At 50.9% G+C, this 16,715-nt stretch overlaps 9 protein-coding genes across 9 annotated transcripts; 5 read left to right on the top strand and 4 right to left on the bottom strand.

Annotated features, from left to right (window-relative positions):
* Positions 1–79: 79 nt before the first annotated feature.
* Positions 80–2,969, top strand: BDV14DRAFT_145616 (anaphase promoting complex subunit bimA). Its single transcript, XM_073766436.1, has 4 exons — positions 80–539; positions 602–775; positions 824–2,655; positions 2,709–2,969. The coding sequence occupies exons 1-4, from the start codon at positions 203–205 to the stop codon at positions 2,778–2,780; spliced, it is 2,415 nt and encodes an 804-aa protein (XP_073631637.1). The 5' UTR covers positions 80–202; the 3' UTR covers positions 2,781–2,969.
* Positions 2,970–3,580: 611 nt separating this feature from the next.
* On the top strand, positions 3,581–5,096 carry BDV14DRAFT_145593 (1-acylglycerol-3-phosphate O-acyltransferase SLC1). The gene is made up of 3 exons (XM_073766434.1): positions 3,581–3,803; positions 3,874–4,621; positions 4,686–5,096. Exons 2-3 carry the CDS (start codon positions 3,910–3,912, stop codon positions 4,850–4,852), a joined length of 879 nt encoding a protein of 292 aa, XP_073631636.1. The 5' UTR covers positions 3,581–3,803; positions 3,874–3,909; the 3' UTR covers positions 4,853–5,096.
* A 233-nt stretch (positions 5,097–5,329) lies between these two features.
* Positions 5,330–6,542, bottom strand: BDV14DRAFT_145600 (4'-phosphopantetheinyl transferase family protein). Its single transcript, XM_073766435.1, has one exon. The coding sequence runs from the start codon at positions 6,417–6,419 to the stop codon at positions 5,412–5,414; it is 1,008 nt and encodes a 335-aa protein (XP_073631635.1). The 5' UTR covers positions 6,420–6,542; the 3' UTR covers positions 5,330–5,411.
* A 317-nt stretch (positions 6,543–6,859) lies between these two features.
* BDV14DRAFT_196971 (pyridoxal 5'-phosphate synthase subunit PdxT) lies at positions 6,860–7,759 on the top strand (the record flags this gene model as incomplete). Its single annotated transcript, XM_073772561.1, has 2 exons — positions 6,860–7,110; positions 7,201–7,759. The coding sequence occupies 2 exons, from the start codon at positions 6,860–6,862 to the stop codon at positions 7,757–7,759; spliced, it is 810 nt and encodes a 269-aa protein (XP_073631634.1).
* Positions 7,760–7,928: 169 nt separating this feature from the next.
* On the bottom strand, positions 7,929–8,672 carry BDV14DRAFT_196970 (nuclear cap-binding protein subunit CBC2; the record flags this gene model as incomplete). Its single annotated transcript, XM_073772560.1, has 5 exons — positions 7,929–8,058; positions 8,112–8,303; positions 8,354–8,398; positions 8,456–8,550; positions 8,604–8,672. The coding sequence occupies 5 exons, from the start codon at positions 8,670–8,672 to the stop codon at positions 7,929–7,931; spliced, it is 531 nt and encodes a 176-aa protein (XP_073631633.1).
* A 161-nt stretch (positions 8,673–8,833) lies between these two features.
* BDV14DRAFT_167511 (uncharacterized protein) lies at positions 8,834–11,776 on the top strand. Its single transcript, XM_073767695.1, has 4 exons — positions 8,834–9,203; positions 9,256–11,361; positions 11,409–11,578; positions 11,628–11,776. Exons 1-4 carry the CDS (start codon positions 8,919–8,921, stop codon positions 11,683–11,685), a joined length of 2,619 nt encoding a protein of 872 aa, XP_073631632.1. The 5' UTR covers positions 8,834–8,918; the 3' UTR covers positions 11,686–11,776.
* A 380-nt stretch (positions 11,777–12,156) lies between these two features.
* On the top strand, positions 12,157–13,584 carry BDV14DRAFT_196968 (uncharacterized protein; the record flags this gene model as incomplete). The annotated part of the gene is made up of 1 exon (XM_073772559.1): positions 12,157–13,584. One exon carries the CDS (start codon positions 12,157–12,159, stop codon positions 13,582–13,584), a length of 1,428 nt encoding a protein of 475 aa, XP_073631631.1.
* A 1,112-nt stretch (positions 13,585–14,696) lies between these two features.
* On the bottom strand, positions 14,697–15,061 carry BDV14DRAFT_167508 (uncharacterized protein; the record flags this gene model as incomplete). The annotated part of the gene is made up of 1 exon (XM_073767694.1): positions 14,697–15,061. Exon 1 carries the CDS (start codon positions 14,859–14,861, stop codon positions 14,700–14,702), a length of 162 nt encoding a protein of 53 aa, XP_073631630.1. The 5' UTR covers positions 14,862–15,061.
* Positions 15,062–15,639: 578 nt separating this feature from the next.
* On the bottom strand, positions 15,640–16,676 carry pin1 (peptidylprolyl isomerase ESS1). The gene is made up of 4 exons (XM_073766433.1): positions 16,548–16,676; positions 16,077–16,480; positions 15,901–16,017; positions 15,640–15,850 (listed from the first exon to the last, which is right to left on the bottom strand). Exons 1-4 carry the CDS (start codon positions 16,548–16,550, stop codon positions 15,841–15,843), a joined length of 534 nt encoding a protein of 177 aa, XP_073631629.1. The 5' UTR covers positions 16,551–16,676; the 3' UTR covers positions 15,640–15,840.
* Between the last annotated feature and the right edge of the window lie 39 nt (positions 16,677–16,715).

The following is a 16,715-nucleotide window of genomic DNA, read 5'->3' as shown; positions in this document are numbered from 1 at the left end:
AACTTCAATCTTCGTGCGAGGGAAACGCGATCTGCTTAATCTGCCTAATGCTCCTCTTCAGCAAACAGATCTTCTCCACCTTTTCGATACCCGATCAATTCTTTACTTCTACCTCCCACAACAACGGCTCTGACCGCGCTTTCAAGCCTCACGAATTGATACCCTTCTCTCCCCACCTTCACCTTCATACCTTCCTCCAAAGATGACTCCTTCAACGTCACACATATCAAGCCAGCTGCGGCAACTGATATACTATCACCTCGACAACAACCTCGTCCGCAACGCGCTCTTCCTCGCCGGCCGCTTACACGCCTACGAGCCGCGAACGTCAGAAGCTTCGTACCTGCTAGCACTATGCTACCTACAAAACGGCCAAGTGAAAGCGGCATGGGAAACAAGTCGGAATTTCGGCTCGCGGGGTACGCATCTGGGATGCTCCTATGTCTACGCGCAGGCTTGTCTTGATTTGGGAAAGTACACGGATGGGATCAACGCGCTGGAGAGGTGCAAATCGCTTTGGTCTGGGAGAAACAACTGGAGTAAGCATGCCTATTCTCTTCATTGCAAGTGCGGCCGGTGCTGATTTGATTTGCTTGGTCAGATAAACACAGTGAAACGCGCAGACAACATTTACCGGATGCCGCGGCGGTGTACTGCCTACAAGGCAAGTTATGGCAGGCTCATAAGGAACATAATAAAGCTGTGGAGTGTTACGCTGCGGCTTTGAAGCTGAATCCCTTTATGTGGGATGCGTTTCTTAATTTGTGCGAGACGGGTAAGCACATTTGACCGTGGGAAATGCTCCTTGGCTAACAGTGTCTAGGCGTCGATATGCGGGTTTCGAACATTTTCAAGATGAGTCCGGAGTTGTACACTATGGTATCGGCAGCAGCAGTAGAGGATCTCGAATCTCCGGTCGACAAGGTTCTACCACCAGACGGTCCACTACAAACGCAAGCGAACGCAAATCCGACCGCAGACCCGTTCACGTCCGGAACAACGCGCAGCGATTCTAACACTAGCCATGGAAGCTCCGCGCTATGGGAAAAGTTGAATGGAAGTACAGTCAGCGTCGCGTCGTCGGGGACAGGACCACATATTATGCGCGAAGGGATGGAAACCCCGGGTGGCCAAAGCAGCGAGTCAGACGATCCTCGTGTAACCAACGGAGGTGGAGGCGCGGATGTTTTCGAGCCGCCGTTAGCCCCGGCGAAGAAGAACCGAACCATCCAAACAATGAGCGCCGATCACTCAATGGATCCGCCACCGAAGATGAGACCGACGGGGATACGACCAAGGACGCGCACAAGAGAGGGCGACGAACAGACGGAATTGGGTCATAGAGTTGGAGATCGCAAAAGGACAGTCTCTGGGCAAGTGGCGCATCCTTCGACTGCGCATTCCACCGATCAAGGAACTGGGCAGCGACGAAGCGTACGGCTCTTCAACCAGATCAAACCCTCATCGAACAAGGTGTCGAGCGCTGCGTTGGGTGTGAAGGACGGTCGGGAAGTGAAAAAGGTGCGAACGACTGGGACCAAAAGCCGCACAGCAACGACTTCGAATGTAGGGCGCGTTGTCAGTGGTAACAACCGAAGACATATGGGTGAGGGTCAAGAGGGCGACGGCAAAGAATACCGCGGGACCACTGTGTCCACATCGAATGGTTCTCAGAACGTATCGAAGCTGGCTTTGTCGGAGAAGTCCAAGTCTGTGGAGGCACTGGCCTGGATTCTTGATCTGTTCTCCAAGATCGCTTCGGGATATTACTATTTGAGCCGGTACAAGTGCTCTGACTCGATTCAAATTTTCAGCTCGCTTTCACAAGGCCAACGGGAGACACCGTGGGTTCTGGCTCAAATCGGCCGAGCTTACTATGAGCAGGCAATGTACTCAGACGCCGAAAAGTATTTTGTCCGGGTCAAGGCCATGGCACCATCACGATCAGAAGATATGGAGATTTACTCGACGGTATTGTGGCATCTGAAGAACGATGTTGAGCTTGCATACTTGGCCCACGAACTGATGGAGGTTGACCGACTCTCGCCCGAAGCATGGTGCGCTGTTGGTAACTCGTTCTCACACCAACGAGACCACGATCAAGCTTTGAAGTGCTTCAAGCGTGCCACTCAACTAGACCCCCATTTTGCATACGGATTCACTCTGCAAGGACACGAATATGTCGCGAATGAGGAGTATGACAAGGCGTTGGATGCATACAGAAACGGCATCAATGCGGACAGCCGGCATTACAACGCCTGGTACGGTCTGGGAACCGTCTACGACAAGATGGGCAAACTAGACTTTGCCGAGCAACACTTCCGGAACGCAGCCAAGATCAATCCCTCGAACGCTGTATTGATCTGCTGCATCGGCTTGGTCTTGGAGAAGATGAACAACCCCAAGGCCGCATTGATCCAGTATAACCGGGCTTGCTCGCTTGCACCTCATTCCGTTCTTGCTCGATTCCGAAAGGCCCGCGCGTTGATGAAGTTGCAGGATCTGAGGTCCGCACTCGCTGAACTGAAGGTCCTGAAGGACATGGCGCCGGATGAGGCCAATGTTCATTATCTTCTTGGGAAGCTGTATAAAATGCTTCATGACAAGGGCAGTGCTATTAAGCACTTCACCGCTGCGATGAACCTTGACCCTAAGGTAAGCCATCCCATAGACTTTACCTTGAAACGTTCACTAACCTCACTAAACAGGCCCAACAATATATCAAAGACGCGATGGAAGCCCTTGATGAAGACGAAGAAGATGAAGAAGACATGGCATAGTCCATTTTCTCTCGCCTCTGTTTCTTGCTTTCTCACCTTTATCAACCTCAAACCTCTTGATCCCTTTCCTACGCTAGATACCCTCCACCCTACGGTATACACGAGAGTCGGTGTTCATTATTGGGTCGGATTTTCAGCAGCGACACCCGCATTACAGGCGTTCTCCGGTGGATTGGTTAGCATGCACATGCATTTGCATTGCGTTCGTTGCGTTTGTCTCTGGCATTCTGAAATGGTGTCAGTCGAGATTCTGGATTTTGTATATTAGCGTGGGTTGGCTTTTCTCTTCAGCAGTATGACCAGTCAATAGTTAGCTGCTGGCTATACAGTAGTATGACCGGATGGCCCGGTGGCTGTCAGACTCATGGTTGATGAGTATCAGTCACGAGTAAGGCTTCTGGTTAGCTCATTCTTATGCACATTATTATGATATGAATGGAAGCCTCGTTGGACAATGCATTGTGTCTTTGTTAGTAGCAGGTAGCGGAGATATATAGATCTGCAGGGTCCAGGGATACAGTCGATTGACAGGAACCCCAATTCTTCACACAAAGCGTACTGGTCTCTCTATTATATTATGATACTACACTTTATTTAGACTTTATGTTATTTTAGCAATCTACTGTAAACCGGCTGTGTTTTTTGCATCATGTTCTGCCTAGACAATGTCTCCCAAACAGGCGGTCAACACAAGCGGTGAAGTAGTGCCAGCCCTATCCACATTCACAAGCCAAGTCACGTGAGGACCCCCCATTTTCAGGCGAAGCGGCGTTGGGGATCGCAAAAGGTTGAATGTCCAAAGGCAATCTATCTTCGCCTCGGCACCAAACCCCGGTTCTTCCTCGACCTATCCATTGGATTGGGCTATTCTTCCATATACTCTCGCCTCCTCAACCAACCTTGTGCCTCGCCTCTTCATGCCATGCCCCTAGTTCAATTGTAAATATCTACTCCGCATCCACATCCGCATCCGCATCGGCCCTCTGACCTCGTCACGTTCTACCTCCTTTACCTTAGCTTGTGGTAAGATGACACTTCTTTTCTGCTTGAGACACTTGTCTCTCTGAAATGCCAAATGAATAACCGTTTGCAGTTTGCGCTGGTAGAAAGAAGGTTCCGTTCCCGTACCATGTCGCTCCTCTCCTACATCGCCTCGGGTACAACGACCTACATTGCCGTCACAGCATCGCTCTTCGTAATGGGCCAGAAATTCCCCCGCGCGTCCTTTTTCGCCCGGTGTCTCGCCTCCTACGGCTCTCTCCTCCTCTGCGCAATCTACGGCGTCATCGCATCCATCGTTCTCCGTCTAGTCGGATACGGCCGCATCTCGCAATGGGCAACAGCACGCAGCTTCAAGTGGGTCATGCGCTTTACGACAGGCGTACGATTCGACATTATCGAGGGCAAGGAGCACCTCTCTACCAGGCCCGCAGTTATAATCGGTAACCACCAGTCTGAGCTGGACGTCCTTATGCTCGGCGAGATTTTCCCTCCTTACTGTAGCGTTACGGCGAAGAAGTCCTTGCGCTATGTGCCGTTCCTTGGATGGTTCATGTCGCTTTCCCGCACTGTGTTTATTGATCGCGCCAACCGGGAGACGGCGGTTAAGGCTTTTGATAGTGCCGCTGAGGAAATGAGGGTTCATCGGCAGAGCGTCTTTATTTTCCCGGAGGGAACGCGGTCTTACTCTGATAAGCCGGAGTTGCTGAGCTTTAAGAAGGGCGCGTTCCATTTGGCTGTTAAGGCCGGTGTTCCTGTCGTGCCTGTTGTTGTGGAGAACTATTCGCATATCTTGGCGCCGAAGAAGAGTATTTTCAAAGCTGGGTCTATTAAGATTAGAGGTACGTTTCCCCTTTTATGTTCCGGCTGGAAGCGTTGGTTGCAGTGGTTAACAGATTTATGCAGTTCTCCCGCCCATCAGCACAGAGGGTCTTACCACGGAGGATGTCGACAACCTTACCAAGTCGACCCGTGAGACGATGCTTACAAACCTGCTCGAGATCTCCAAGACGGAGCCCTCGGATATTGCTTCCGCTCTCAGCAGTGGAAAGTCGACTGCCGTTGGCATCTAAGCATCTAGCATTCCGGTTCCTCAACTAACTCAAAATACTGTACGATGATACGCCGACATGATCCGATCTCGATTTGATCTCACTTTCATAGCGCGCGATGAAGACGATAGACAATTGCACCAACCTCCTCACAAAACTACTTTTCACCTTGCATAATTCATGCCGAGTGTAACCCACAAGCCTGGAAACGCAACCCGTCTTAGCATGATCTCAACAATAACCTCGACCATCCAACCAACTTTCCATGGCCACGGCTAGTAAAAGCAGCCGTACACCCCTCAACGTTCGGAAACCGAACGCCCCAAAATGTGATTGATATTGGACTCAATATACCCTTCCAACACCCCGGAACGACGACCGATTGATTGATTGATTGATTGATTGATTGACTCATAGATGTGATTGATGATATGATATCCAGTCAGCTCAGCCATCTTTTTTGCTCTGTTTTGAATTACCGAGATTAACTTATATCTGTGTTTTCTACTTAGCTTATTGGTAGATCAATGCCATCGATCAACAATTTCATGTTCTGAATCCCGTGGCTATGCTTTATATGTCATGATAGGCAACTGCATGTCCCCGTTGCGCAAGGCTCTATATCCCGCTCTATATCGAGTTTCTGGAACGGGCCCCAGGGACCCTGCCCTTCACTTTCACCCCGGCTTTCATTTCCAATTCCACCGCCCCTCGCAGCCGTCGCGAATAGATAATCATCCTCTAGCGCAACGACTTCAACCCGTACATCGTCTACGACATTACCCTTAAGCGTAGTCTTGACACCTTCATACGGCTCCCCAAACACCCCCACCCCACTCTCCTTAGCTGGCGCAACAACATTCCCGAACTCCAACTCCCTCAACCAAGGCGCTAGCAATGCCTCCCCAGTCATTTTGATATACGCTTCCTTGAGAGCCCAGCAGGTATAGAAAAGACGGTATCCGTAGTCAACGACATCCTGGTTCGATGTTGAACCGGGGACACCATGTAAGGCTTTCATAGCGGCAATCTCCTTCGCGGAGAAGACTTCCGCGAAGATATCGATGTATTCGCGCAATGAGTCGAGGGTACGCACTTCGTTATTCCGCCCCGCGCGCTCGTTTACGCACGTTATGTCGATACCGACTTCTGGTTTCGCTTTCGCTGCCTTTTCCGCTTGCTTTGATGATGTTTGCGATGGAGATGGGATAATTGTTCCAGCGAGCGCAACCATACTAGCCTGATGGGAGACATTGAACTCAACATTAATCGGCTCTACCACACTCCCATCCTCCTTCCCCTTCCCTGTCTTCGGATGAATATAAAAAGGCCGTCTATGTGGATCGGGCGTTCGCGAAATAACTATTTTCGACCAGGGTACGCGCGCGGTCCGATGCACGAAGAGATACTTTAGGAGATTTGAGGCGAGGGACATATGTCTGTCTTTTAGGTGGTAGAACTTCTGCACGGCGGTTTGGTCGGCCGGTTGTAAGGTGGAGAGGAGGGGGAGGGTGCTTGTTGAGGTGGTGAGGGGACGGGTGTCGATGTACCATCTTGTTAGGATGGGTTTTGGGGGGTTGTTGGCCATGATCGTAGGTATTGGATATTGCGAATGAATTGAGTGATTGGAGGAATGAGGGAATGTTGTTGTTCGGGGGTTTTGGTACCTCGGTGAGACTTGGAGGGGTTCGGAGGTGTAAGACGGAGTATTTAGGTGTGTTGAGCGGACTATAAACCAATTGCTGGCATTTATACAAAAAAAAGAAGCCCTGCACTGATATCGTGTGTCGTATCAATCGTCATTCGTAACTCAAACTCCGCTAAAACAATGCTATGCAAGACAAAACTGAAGAGGACGAAGCTATATATTCAGCTGATGGTTTCCGGGGCTTATCAGGAGGGGCAGCACGTGCCGATAAGCCTTTCCTCGGAGATCGATCGGCTTATGTAACCCCATTTTTATCAATACAAATGCCGGGGTGGCCAACGCCTACCAGATTTCCAGTTCCTTTCCCTAGACAATATACAATGATCAATATCACAGTCGGAGTCCTAGCCTTACAAGGCGCATTCCATGAGCACGTCGGGCTGCTCAAGAAGGCCGCGGCGTCGCTCGTCTCACAGCAAGCATCCTCGTCGCATTGGGAGTTCCTAGAGGTCCGCACCCCGCAAGAGCTCGAGAGATGCGATGCGCTCGTTCTACCAGGGGGCGAAAGCACGGCAATCTCGCTTGTTGCTGCGCGGTCGAATTTACTTGAGCCTTTGAGGGATTTTGTCAAGTATGTACCCTTCTCGTTCTGATCCAATTGCATTGCGTTTAGTTGTGGTGTTGGGGCGGCGACTGACTCATACTTCTTCATTCTCCGCAGGGTCCATCGCAAACCGACATGGGGAACATGCGCCGGTCTTATTCTCCTCGCAGAGTCAGCGAACAGGACGAAGAAAGGTGGGCAGGAGCTAATTGGCGGATTAGACGTTCGCGTCAACCGCAACCACTTTGGTCGGCAGACGGAGAGTTTCCAGGCGCTACTTGAGTTGCCTTTCTTGGGGTCGGGGGAGGCGCCTTTCCCTGCTGTGTTTATTCGTGCACCTGTTGTTGAGAAGATCCTGCCGCATCACGAGGGCGTGCAGATTGATGAACTCAAGAGGGATGAGACTGTCGTTGCGCCTTCGCGGCAGGCTGAGAACCAGGCGGCGAAGGAGGCGATGGCGTGGGATGTCGAGGTGTTGGCTAGTCTTCCGGGCAGAGCTGCGCGGTTAGCGGCCGCTGGTACGAATGTCGATGCTGAGGAGGAAATCGGTGACATTGTCGCTGTGCAACAGGGGAATGTCTTTGGCATGAGCTTCCACCCTGAGTTGACGGGCGACGAGAGAATCCATTCCTGGTGGCTGCGCCAGGTTGAAGAATCCGTGAAACGACTGCAATGATTTATGGCAATAAAAGCAAGACACGGGTTAGAAGATTAGAGTTGCGCTGGACTTGGGTATCAGATGTAAATATATGTTTCTATGCGCCTTGTTCGCTACCGGTATTAGACAGAATATAGAGTATATGAACGCCTTCATTGCGCCGGTCAAACCAGATGTATCTTCCACATTACTTACCGGCCCCGTATTCTTCTTCTTCGCGTCGTCGTTGGTCGTCGTATGCGCGCCCGTAGCCACCGCGGCCCGGATCATACTCGTCTCTGTATTCGTCACGAACCTGGCCACCGGACTTTCCTCGTCTATTCCCAATGTTAGTATCCTCCACGTCTTCAGACACCGAATGCATGCGTACCCGTATTGTCGGCCTTCCTCAAACCCAGGATCGAGATCCGTTCTGATAATCCGCTCGTCCAATTTGGTGCCTCCGACATATTTCAAGCAGTCAAGGGCGTCTTGGTGCGTGTAGTATTCGACGAAGCAGAATCCGCAGGGGGTCTTGTTGTACCGGTCAAGTCCCATTACCAGACGCTTGATCTCTCCACATCTATAGCTCGTCAGTTTGACTCTTCGGCGTGCATCGCAGGGGAGTCGGACTTTGAGAAAAGCTCGTGAATCTGTTCTTCTGTTGTGTAGAAAGAGCTGTGACGGTCAGCATCTGTACGGCCTGGACAAGGAATTGGAATTATTGGAACATACAGATTACCAACGTAGAGAGTTGTAGCATCTCTCAGGCCCTCCATTGGGTCCTTAGGTTCTTCAGGCTCATCCGCCTGGTATCTGCGTTTCTTGTTCTGTCGGAGAGCGCGTCAGTGCCTAGCTCTCGAAATGCTTGCGGAGCTCTAACCTTGCCGACATAGTAGGCGCTGGGGCGATCGAGCCGCTCGACGGTGTTGCGGCGCTCTGGAATGGTCATTTTCGTAAGTTAGACAGTGTCAGAAGGACTGTTGTGGTTGTTGAGAGGTGAAACAGTGACGGAGAGAGATCAGCGCAGAGAGCTTCGTTTGGGTTTGTCTTGGCGCCCGCGGCTTTTCTTTGCTTTGGGTACCGCAGTCAACCGCTCCTTCACCTTCTTCCCCAGAGTCTCTTTGCTGAGATTGTGAACAGCAATTGCATTTCTGCGCGACACCCACTCTCTGATTGATGGAATAGTGTCGCGATAATGCCCAAAGTCATCAGCTACACTCCGCCCTGGCTCTCGCGCCCTTCGCCTGGCGCTTCTTTGTTTTCGAGTCCGGCGCCTAAGGATCCTGCGAGCTTGAAGAGCTCCAAGGATGCGAATTATGTTGGACCGTCCAGGACATTAGCTCGACGGGGAAACGAGGTTTTTACGGTCGTCGACAATCAGATCCGCTGGTCGAGCCTTACGCGCCTGAAGGATGAGTGGCAGCAGCGTTCTAGGACGAAGAATCAGAAGGTTGATACAGAGAGCAATGCTCCCTACAGGGTTGGTTTATGCTTGAGAGTGCTGCAATTACTGTTTTGACTGACTTTATTAGACATTGGTAGTTCCAGTATACGAGACCATCCGACAGATTATCCCTTCCCCCAACGGCGCTTTCCTGGCTATCGTCGCAGATCACACCGTCTTCATCGCAGTGCTTCCGGACCCGTCGCACCTCTCTACCACGGACGGTTCTAACATTCGCGTGAAGACATACCAGCTTGGTCCCACGACCCATGTCATTCCGGAGTCGCCGGTTGTGTCGGCGTTATGGCACCCTCTCGGAGTCTACAGCAATCTTGGTGGATGTCTCGTGACGGTAACAGAAGATGCTGTTGTGCGCGTCTGGGAATTGGACCGAAACAACCACTGGTCATTTGATCGTCCTAAACTGGCTGTCGACCTCCGGAAGCTCGTTGATGGCACTTCGTCAGACCAGGACTTTGCGCCGTCGGGATTCGGCAAGAACAAGGGATTCTCCTCAGACTATGTTGATATGGAGGTTGCGTCGGCTCGATTTGGTGGCGTTGGGAGCGAAAAAGAGGATGCGTGGGCTGCCATGACCCTCTGGATCGCCATGAAGCCCGGCGATATCTATGCGCTCTGCCCGCTATTACCGTCCAAGTGGAGAGCCCCATCAGCAGCTGTGCCAGCGCTGTCCGCTGCGGTCATCCCGAAGATGTCGGCTTTAGAAGAGGACCCTCTAGACTACGAAGAACAGTTGACAGCTTGCCGCCAGCAGTACGAATGGCTCGCGGAGATTGATAATCAAGAACCATTACAGATCATTCCCGGCTCCGCGACGGAGCCCGAGTCGGAAATTCTCACGCGCCCTGCTGGTCTGAGCGCCATTCCCAAAATGCAAGGACCCTTCCGTGTGGACACTGGTGATGACTACGACGACCTGGATCTGTGCGATATGCTTATCATTGCTGCCAAAGCCGACACCGATGCTCTGATGCTTGGAGAGGAGGACGACTTGGCTCTCAACAGCGGCGACGACAAGCTGTCTGCGACCACTATTTGTCTTTCGTCTCTAAGCGGCAGAGTTTACATTTGCCTTTCACTTGAGGGAGTAGAAGGGCAGTGGCTGCCGAAAACGAGGAAGAACGCTTTCCAAGCGCCTGTTTCTGAGTCGCCAACAGACCTGCTTTTGGTAGAAGTTTTGGATACCGTCAAGGAAGAGCGTAGATCAGCGCCTACATGGCCGATTTTCACGCCCGATGCTCACTCGCGTTACAACTTCTTTGTCACAACATCCCACAGTGTTGTGTTCATGTCGCTTTCGACGTGGATTCAAAGGCTGGAAGACGAACTAGAATCCGAAGACACTTCTGGCGCTGGCTTCCGCCTTCAGGTATTATGCCAAGGCAATGTCGCTACTTTGGAATCAATTATCCAGGTCGATGAGGATGCCAGTACCCTGACCAGCCAGCCATTCCACCTCCCCGCTTCTCTGATCTACCACGACTATGATTTGGGCTACTTCTTGCTCACCTCTCATGCATCCCTTCCCTATGCGGCCGTTCTGGAGAAGCCTAGTTTCCTCCCGTCATTCTCGCTCGAGGCGGAGGCTCAACCATCCGATTCACCTACCATTCCACCTTACCGACCTCCCTACCAAGTTCCTTCCGTCCTCTACTCCGACTCGCCCCTGGAGTTCTTTGTGGATAAGCACGTACCTCACCGCTACCGGAATAGCCTCAAGGAATCGGTTCTTCTATCCCCAGCTACCCTGGACATAGTGGCGGCCGCGCACAGGATCCTGTCAGCTCACACTAATGCGCTAGAGCGAGCTGCATCTGATCTCTTCCGTCGGTGCGAGAGACTTCAGGGAGAATTACGAGACCAGTTAGGTCAAGTGTCTGACGTTGCCGATCGTATCAAGGGCGTGTCAAGTGAGATTGGCGAGGATGGACAGAGGAAAGAGGGTACCAGAAGCACCGCAGCTTTGGACGAAAGATTGAAGGCCGCCAAGGACAGACAGGCTCAACTAGTCCAGCGATACGAAGCCCTCCGCAGCAAGGTCCTGAAATCTGGTGGTCGGCCACTTAGTGACAGGGAGTCCTCGTGGATTGCCGAGGTGGAGACGCTCTCTCAATCTCTCGACAAGGAGCCCAAGGAGGAAGGTACCGAACAATTATCACAGCGACTGGAGGCTGTAAGTATTGCTTACCTCACTAGCTGGGCCACATTAACAATTTGCAGGTCAAAGAAATCGCATCAGAGCTGCTTGCCGAAGCCAAGACTGTTGCTTCGAGAATACCCTCGCCCTCGGAGCCAGGCAGTCCCGCGTCTCCTTCAAGCGGTCAGCCTCGCGTGCCTCAGCGGTTGCAGAGGGCCAAGATCGCAGATGCCATGAAGATGGTGGAACGAGAGTAGGTCGCCCCCATGAGTACGCTCTGAGCTATGCTAACCTGTGAATAGATCTGCCGTCATCGAGTCGATTTCATCGCGCCTGGCAAGGCTCAACACAAGTGTATGATGCTACTCGCCTTTGTCAACATTCACTGGTGTCTTTTGCATGGTATCGATGTTTATGATTTAGCTTGATGATAGATTCGCCAAAATACAACTTCTGTGAATTCAATTATTCTTGACTGCACAGTGCAGAATACGTCGTGCTCATGATTCGAGTTCTTAATGTGGTGTTACAATGTCAGGGCGAACCTTGAGTCAGAGCTTTCCATTCATGAGATTCGTAACTAGAAGCTTGGACCCTGGCTTGATCACCAGTGCATGTACCCATTATAGCCACCGTGAGCTTCCAGTCATTCACTGGGGCTTGTGTTGCATAGGTTCCCCGTGTCATGGGTGCCTGCCCTACTTGTAGCTCATAAATTCAGTCCCGCTCTTTCCCACTTCCTGCTCATCCTCTATCATATTATCGTTCATCTTCTCGCTGGTATTGCTCTCCCTCATCCAACCCAACTATCATATTGTTATTGGCCTCGCCATGTCTAGTATGTCTTACCATCTCCAACTCCCTATGGCCTCTGATGTGGCTATCTCGTGGGAAGAATGCTCCAATGCGTCAGATGAAAGTACGTCAGAACCCTTTGAGGATGAAGAAGACCCGAGTCAACTGCTTTTTGCTTCCAAAGAATGGTTCCAATGGCCGATTGAGCCGCGTGTTCTTGATCCTCCACTGTGCCTTTCACCGTTTGACTCGAGTCTAATCGAAGCAGAGCCTGACGACTCTTCTCGCAAGAGACACCGGACAGAAGAGGAACTCCCCGACCTAGAAGTCGGGCCAGCCCCGAAAAGGCAGAATCTCGGTGATCAGATTAAGTCCACAGCTAAGTCATTTGGTGAGCTATCGCTGGAAGAACAGCCTTTTGATATGGACAGCATCCTCGGCTTTGGACTTCCTGGCGAAGATGACGGGCCAGTTTCAAATAGACAAGGTTTCAGTGAGCAGACGATGTCCACAGCTAAGCTATTGAGTGAGACAGCACCGGGCCAGAAACCTTTCGATATCGACAGCCTCTTCGACTTTGATGCCGCCAGTGAGAATGCTCCTCCCATGACCTTACCGGAATTCCCACCCCCAAAAACGAGGGCAAAGCCGCCGTTCAACATCGAGCACCTGCACTCGAAGCCTCCACCTCTCCATCTGAACCTTGACGGTCTAAACTCATTCACCAACTGCAGCCCCCGCGACATTCACCCGGAACATTCTCTCGAACACCCGATGCAACTCCCCAGGCTGAATGATGAGTTCAAGGTTTCTTTCCACACGAGGAATATCAATAGTCCACCAATTCTGCGGGCTGGTCTTTCTGCGGATACTCAAATTGCACTACGACGTTGTTTCAGTGCTGTCTTACCCGCTTGGAGCGTTGTAAAAACCCTGTGGCGTGAGCGCAGCGAACGGTACCGACGTCTCTGCTCGCTTGGAGATAACCCTGTCAAGTACTTTGCCCATATTGCTGCCATCGATAGGCTACGTAGCTGGGAGCGTGACTACGGCCATCTTCGGTATGGGGCAACACATATGCGGATCGCAAAGATCCCCAAGAAGAAGATATCGCTCCATATATACCGACAAGCATACCAAAACTGGGTGGTGGAGTACAATAAAAAGACACTTGAGCTTCTCAACTCCGCCCCATGGACGGAGTACCTTGACGCGAAAGCCGCATTCAGAGGTATTTTTTATGGGAACAAACCACAGGATGTTGATGAACTCACATGGAAGACACTACGGGGATACTGGGAAGGGCAATTCTTGCCTGAGATGCGGAAGTGGGAAAATTTGCTGCTTAGCCTGCATGTTCCAGAGTATCAACAAGTTGTTGGGGAATTGCATGCTGCTGTGTTGGAAAGAGTCGAGGGTGGGAAGGAGTTATGGGAGGCCGTTAAACTGCAGTCAAACATCTGAAAGGTAATATGCTGGCATCTGCCATTTAAATCCTTCCTCGCTGGACAAGCATTTGGAGACCTTCTGTCTATAGGCCCTTCCTTTCTGACCAGGCTTTTGACGGAGTTGCCTGGATTGGCGCATGGCCATCATCTCTTGGAGTTTGGAATAGCACGCAGCTAGTCATTAGCACATGGCGTCCCATTATTTAATACTATCACTACTATCTTCTACCTATAATACAAACTATAGTCAACCACCTTCCCATGTCAACCTTCACAATCAGTAGACTGGTCCGAAATAGATGCGCTCACGTGACTAAGAAGCCCTATCGCATTTACAACTTGGAGTAGAGACAATGAACTTGCAATTCACAGTTTACATCCCACAAATAATCCCAAAAATGAGAAGTTCAAGCACTGTAGTCATTGCCATATTGTAAGTATGGACTATTGTAAGCTCCAAGGGATACGCGTTAAACAACAACAAACAAATTGCAGTATCAACGCAGATCAAAAGCTCCAGATTCGACAGTCGATAATTGCCTATTGCAAACGGAGTGGGATAACTCATGTCACATAGTGTATAGCACTTGAGTATCTTAGAATTATACATTATTTGGTAAACCTTCTAGACGAAGGTGGTAATCGAGCGATAACGTTCAATGCTCAACCAGAAATCGAACTGGGCCAGAGTAGGTAGGTACGTAGTAGAAACTCTAGATCTAATTGGGAAAGTATGTATGCTGCGGGTGAGCCGGGCCCGGGCGCGTTGGAGGAAAATGGTGATGGATTTTGACTCCAGGTTGGACTGAGTATGCAGATAGTGTATATAAGTGTCATGACCTACCACAAATCAAAGCACAAGGTAATTGTGGTAAAAGTAATTACTGTTCTACTCTGTTGGAGTTGGTGGATTATACACTCAGTCGGTAAGTCGGTAAGTCAGTAAGTCAGTAAGTCAGTATCGTCTCTGACCTGTAGACATTTTAGAAATATCCAAAACGTCCATGAAAAGAGGCAGATATATCCATCCATCCAGCCAACCCCCCCCCCCCCCCCCCCCCCCCCCCCCCCCCCCCCCCCCCCCCCCCCCCTCCCAGACGTCACCATGCCCAACCCGGCAACGGACTACTCCTACCAATACCAATATCCTCTCCTGCTATGCCTCATCTCGCGCATTAACCTCTCACCATCCCCCTCATCCAAACACGTATTAATCCCCCTATACAACTCCAATGTGAGAGCCTCGTAACTCGGTAATTCTAGCCTATCAACATACGACTCCCAAACACTCATCTCCGCAAGAACACCCTGCTCAAGCCTCTTCAATCCAGCGAGATCATATACCTCGACACCCGAGCCCGCGGGCTGTCTGCTCTGCACGCTCTCAACCGCCCGCACAAACTCCGCTTTAGACTGGGTATAGTCTTCAAACTGAACCGTTTTCAACCGCTCAAGATGGCCATTATATGTCCCCGCCCAGGCCTCATAAGCCGTGCAAGCCCCTCCATTGCAAACCATGGGATTTTCATAGACGGACATAACATCGGGTCAAGCGGTCTATATTCCTCCCTCCAGGAGAGCAGAGTCCTGACGGCATTAGCTTGCCTTGCGAACCGGTATGAGTTATTTGTTGGGCACAGCGCTAGAAAGCGGTCTTGGCGATGGGCGTTGAGCTGATGGAGTGTTGTTATGCAAGATTTGAAGGTGGTCAGGAGGATGTTGAATGCTTGGAGGATTGAGGGTGGGATTGAGGACGTGATGTAGCTTTCTGGACGGAGGCGGGATTCTTTGATTGGGAGGGTTGGTGGGAGAGCGGGGGTGTTGAGAGGGGGCCGGTTTCGGTGGGTGTATGCTCCTCGGTTTGGGTTCATTGTGTTGGTGAGGTAACTGGGTTCGCGTGCTGGGTACCTATAATTCGTGGATGTGTTATGAAGTCCGATGTTAGATGGGGGAATGACGCAATTGGAAATAGAAATGGCCAGGTAGAGAGTTTGAGAGGGATTTAGAGAGTATAAATGAGGGTTTAAGAGGTAAGTACAATGTGTATGTCATGGTTAGTGTATGAATGCGGTTATAGAGAGGTCATGGACTTGTTGTTGGAAAGTGAATGAGCATGTCAAAGAGGCGGCAAATAATGCATTTGAGGAAGGTGCACCGCCTATGAACGTGTTTCAAAGGGAGAAGATAGAATGACCAGGTACCATATAGTATTCTCCTTCTCTGGCGAAACCTTATTTTATTCGTAAAATATCTATCCTGAAATATCATATGTTCATTGCAGGCTAAAGACAGGAGTTAGCGTTGCACCGGAATAGACTTCAGCTTGACATACCGCTCGATAAGGTGAAGACCGGAGCCTGATTCAACAATGTCGCTGACCTCGCCTGGTTGTAGGGCAAACGCTGCGTCCTCAAACTCTTTCTGCATGTCGCCGCGGCCAAAGAAACCCCTTCGTCAAGTTAGTAAATTGGCAGCGAAATAAGCTCCCGAAAATGGAATGGAACATACAGATCGCCCTTCTTCCTAGCACTGCTGCAATCCGACTCGGACATAGCAAGGTCTCCTAACCGGGCCTCTCCACTCAAAATACGCTCCTGATGGGCCTTCAGAATCTCGCGCGCCTCCTCCTTCGAACGAGTGATCTCTGCCTCCCTCCAGCTGCTCGGTCGCCGACTGTCTCTGTGCTTGACGAGAAGGTGAGCAGCTCTAATTTTGCCTTCGCCTTGGCCAGCGCCATCAGGGGTGACTGCGGCGCCACTGTGGTAGGTTGCCATGTACACTTTGAGTGTGTCCATGTCGGTATCCGCTGGTGGCTCCCATCGTGACTCACGAGTTGCGGGGTTGAAGTAGTAGGGCAGGTTCTTGGAGTTCGACATGCGAACCTCCCATCCTGTTGGGAGACCGGTGTTTACCTATGACGGAGTTAGCCGAGGGTATCCACGGGGTGGTTTTGCATGCAATAGGAATTGTTCGACATACCATTGTGAATATAAGATTTCGTGACTGTATATAAGAAAAAAGTCGCAGCAAATCCAAGTCCAGTATAGCTGTTGTGTAGTTGCAACAAGTGAAGAAGTAGATCGGAGAGATGACGCGGGGAAATGACAGAGGAGAACCCAAACATGACAAAGCAGCAAAACAGTGCAA

Source organism: Aspergillus stella-maris, assembly GCF_047715825.1.
Source record: "Aspergillus stella-maris strain CBS 113639 unplaced genomic scaffold BDV14scaffold_8, whole genome shotgun sequence".
NCBI classification, from domain to species: domain Eukaryota; kingdom Fungi; phylum Ascomycota; class Eurotiomycetes; order Eurotiales; family Aspergillaceae; genus Aspergillus; species Aspergillus stella-maris.
Note: the sequence above shows the minus strand (reverse complement) of the source record. Positions and strands in the feature narration are given on the sequence as shown.

Excerpts from the sequence above, each read along its gene's own strand:
- BDV14DRAFT_167511 (XM_073767695.1), top strand. The coding sequence starts at position 8,919 with ATGCCCAAAGTCATCAGCTACACTCCGCCCTGGCTCTCGCGCCCTTCG. Across the intron at positions 9,204-9,255 it reads AGAGCAATGCTCCCTACAGG|ACATTGGTAGTTCCAGTATA; the intron begins GTTGGTTTATGC and ends TGACTTTATTAG. Across the intron at positions 11,362-11,408 it reads TATCACAGCGACTGGAGGCT|GTCAAAGAAATCGCATCAGA; the intron begins GTAAGTATTGCT and ends AACAATTTGCAG.
- BDV14DRAFT_145593 (XM_073766434.1), top strand. The coding sequence starts at position 3,910 with ATGTCGCTCCTCTCCTACATCGCCTCGGGTACAACGACCTACATTGCC. Across the intron at positions 4,622-4,685 it reads TGGGTCTATTAAGATTAGAG|TTCTCCCGCCCATCAGCACA; the intron begins GTACGTTTCCCC and ends AGATTTATGCAG.
- pin1 (XM_073766433.1), bottom strand. Across the intron at positions 16,018-16,076 it reads GCTAGGAAGAAGGGCGATCT|GGGTTTCTTTGGCCGCGGCG; the intron begins GTATGTTCCATT and ends AACTTGACGAAG.
- BDV14DRAFT_145616 (XM_073766436.1), top strand. The coding sequence starts at position 203 with ATGACTCCTTCAACGTCACACATATCAAGCCAGCTGCGGCAACTGATA. Across the intron at positions 540-601 it reads GTCTGGGAGAAACAACTGGA|ATAAACACAGTGAAACGCGC; the intron begins GTAAGCATGCCT and ends TTGCTTGGTCAG. Across the intron at positions 776-823 it reads TCTTAATTTGTGCGAGACGG|GCGTCGATATGCGGGTTTCG; the intron begins GTAAGCACATTT and ends AACAGTGTCTAG.
- BDV14DRAFT_145600 (XM_073766435.1), bottom strand. The coding sequence starts at position 6,419 with ATGGCCAACAACCCCCCAAAACCCATCCTAACAAGATGGTACATCGAC.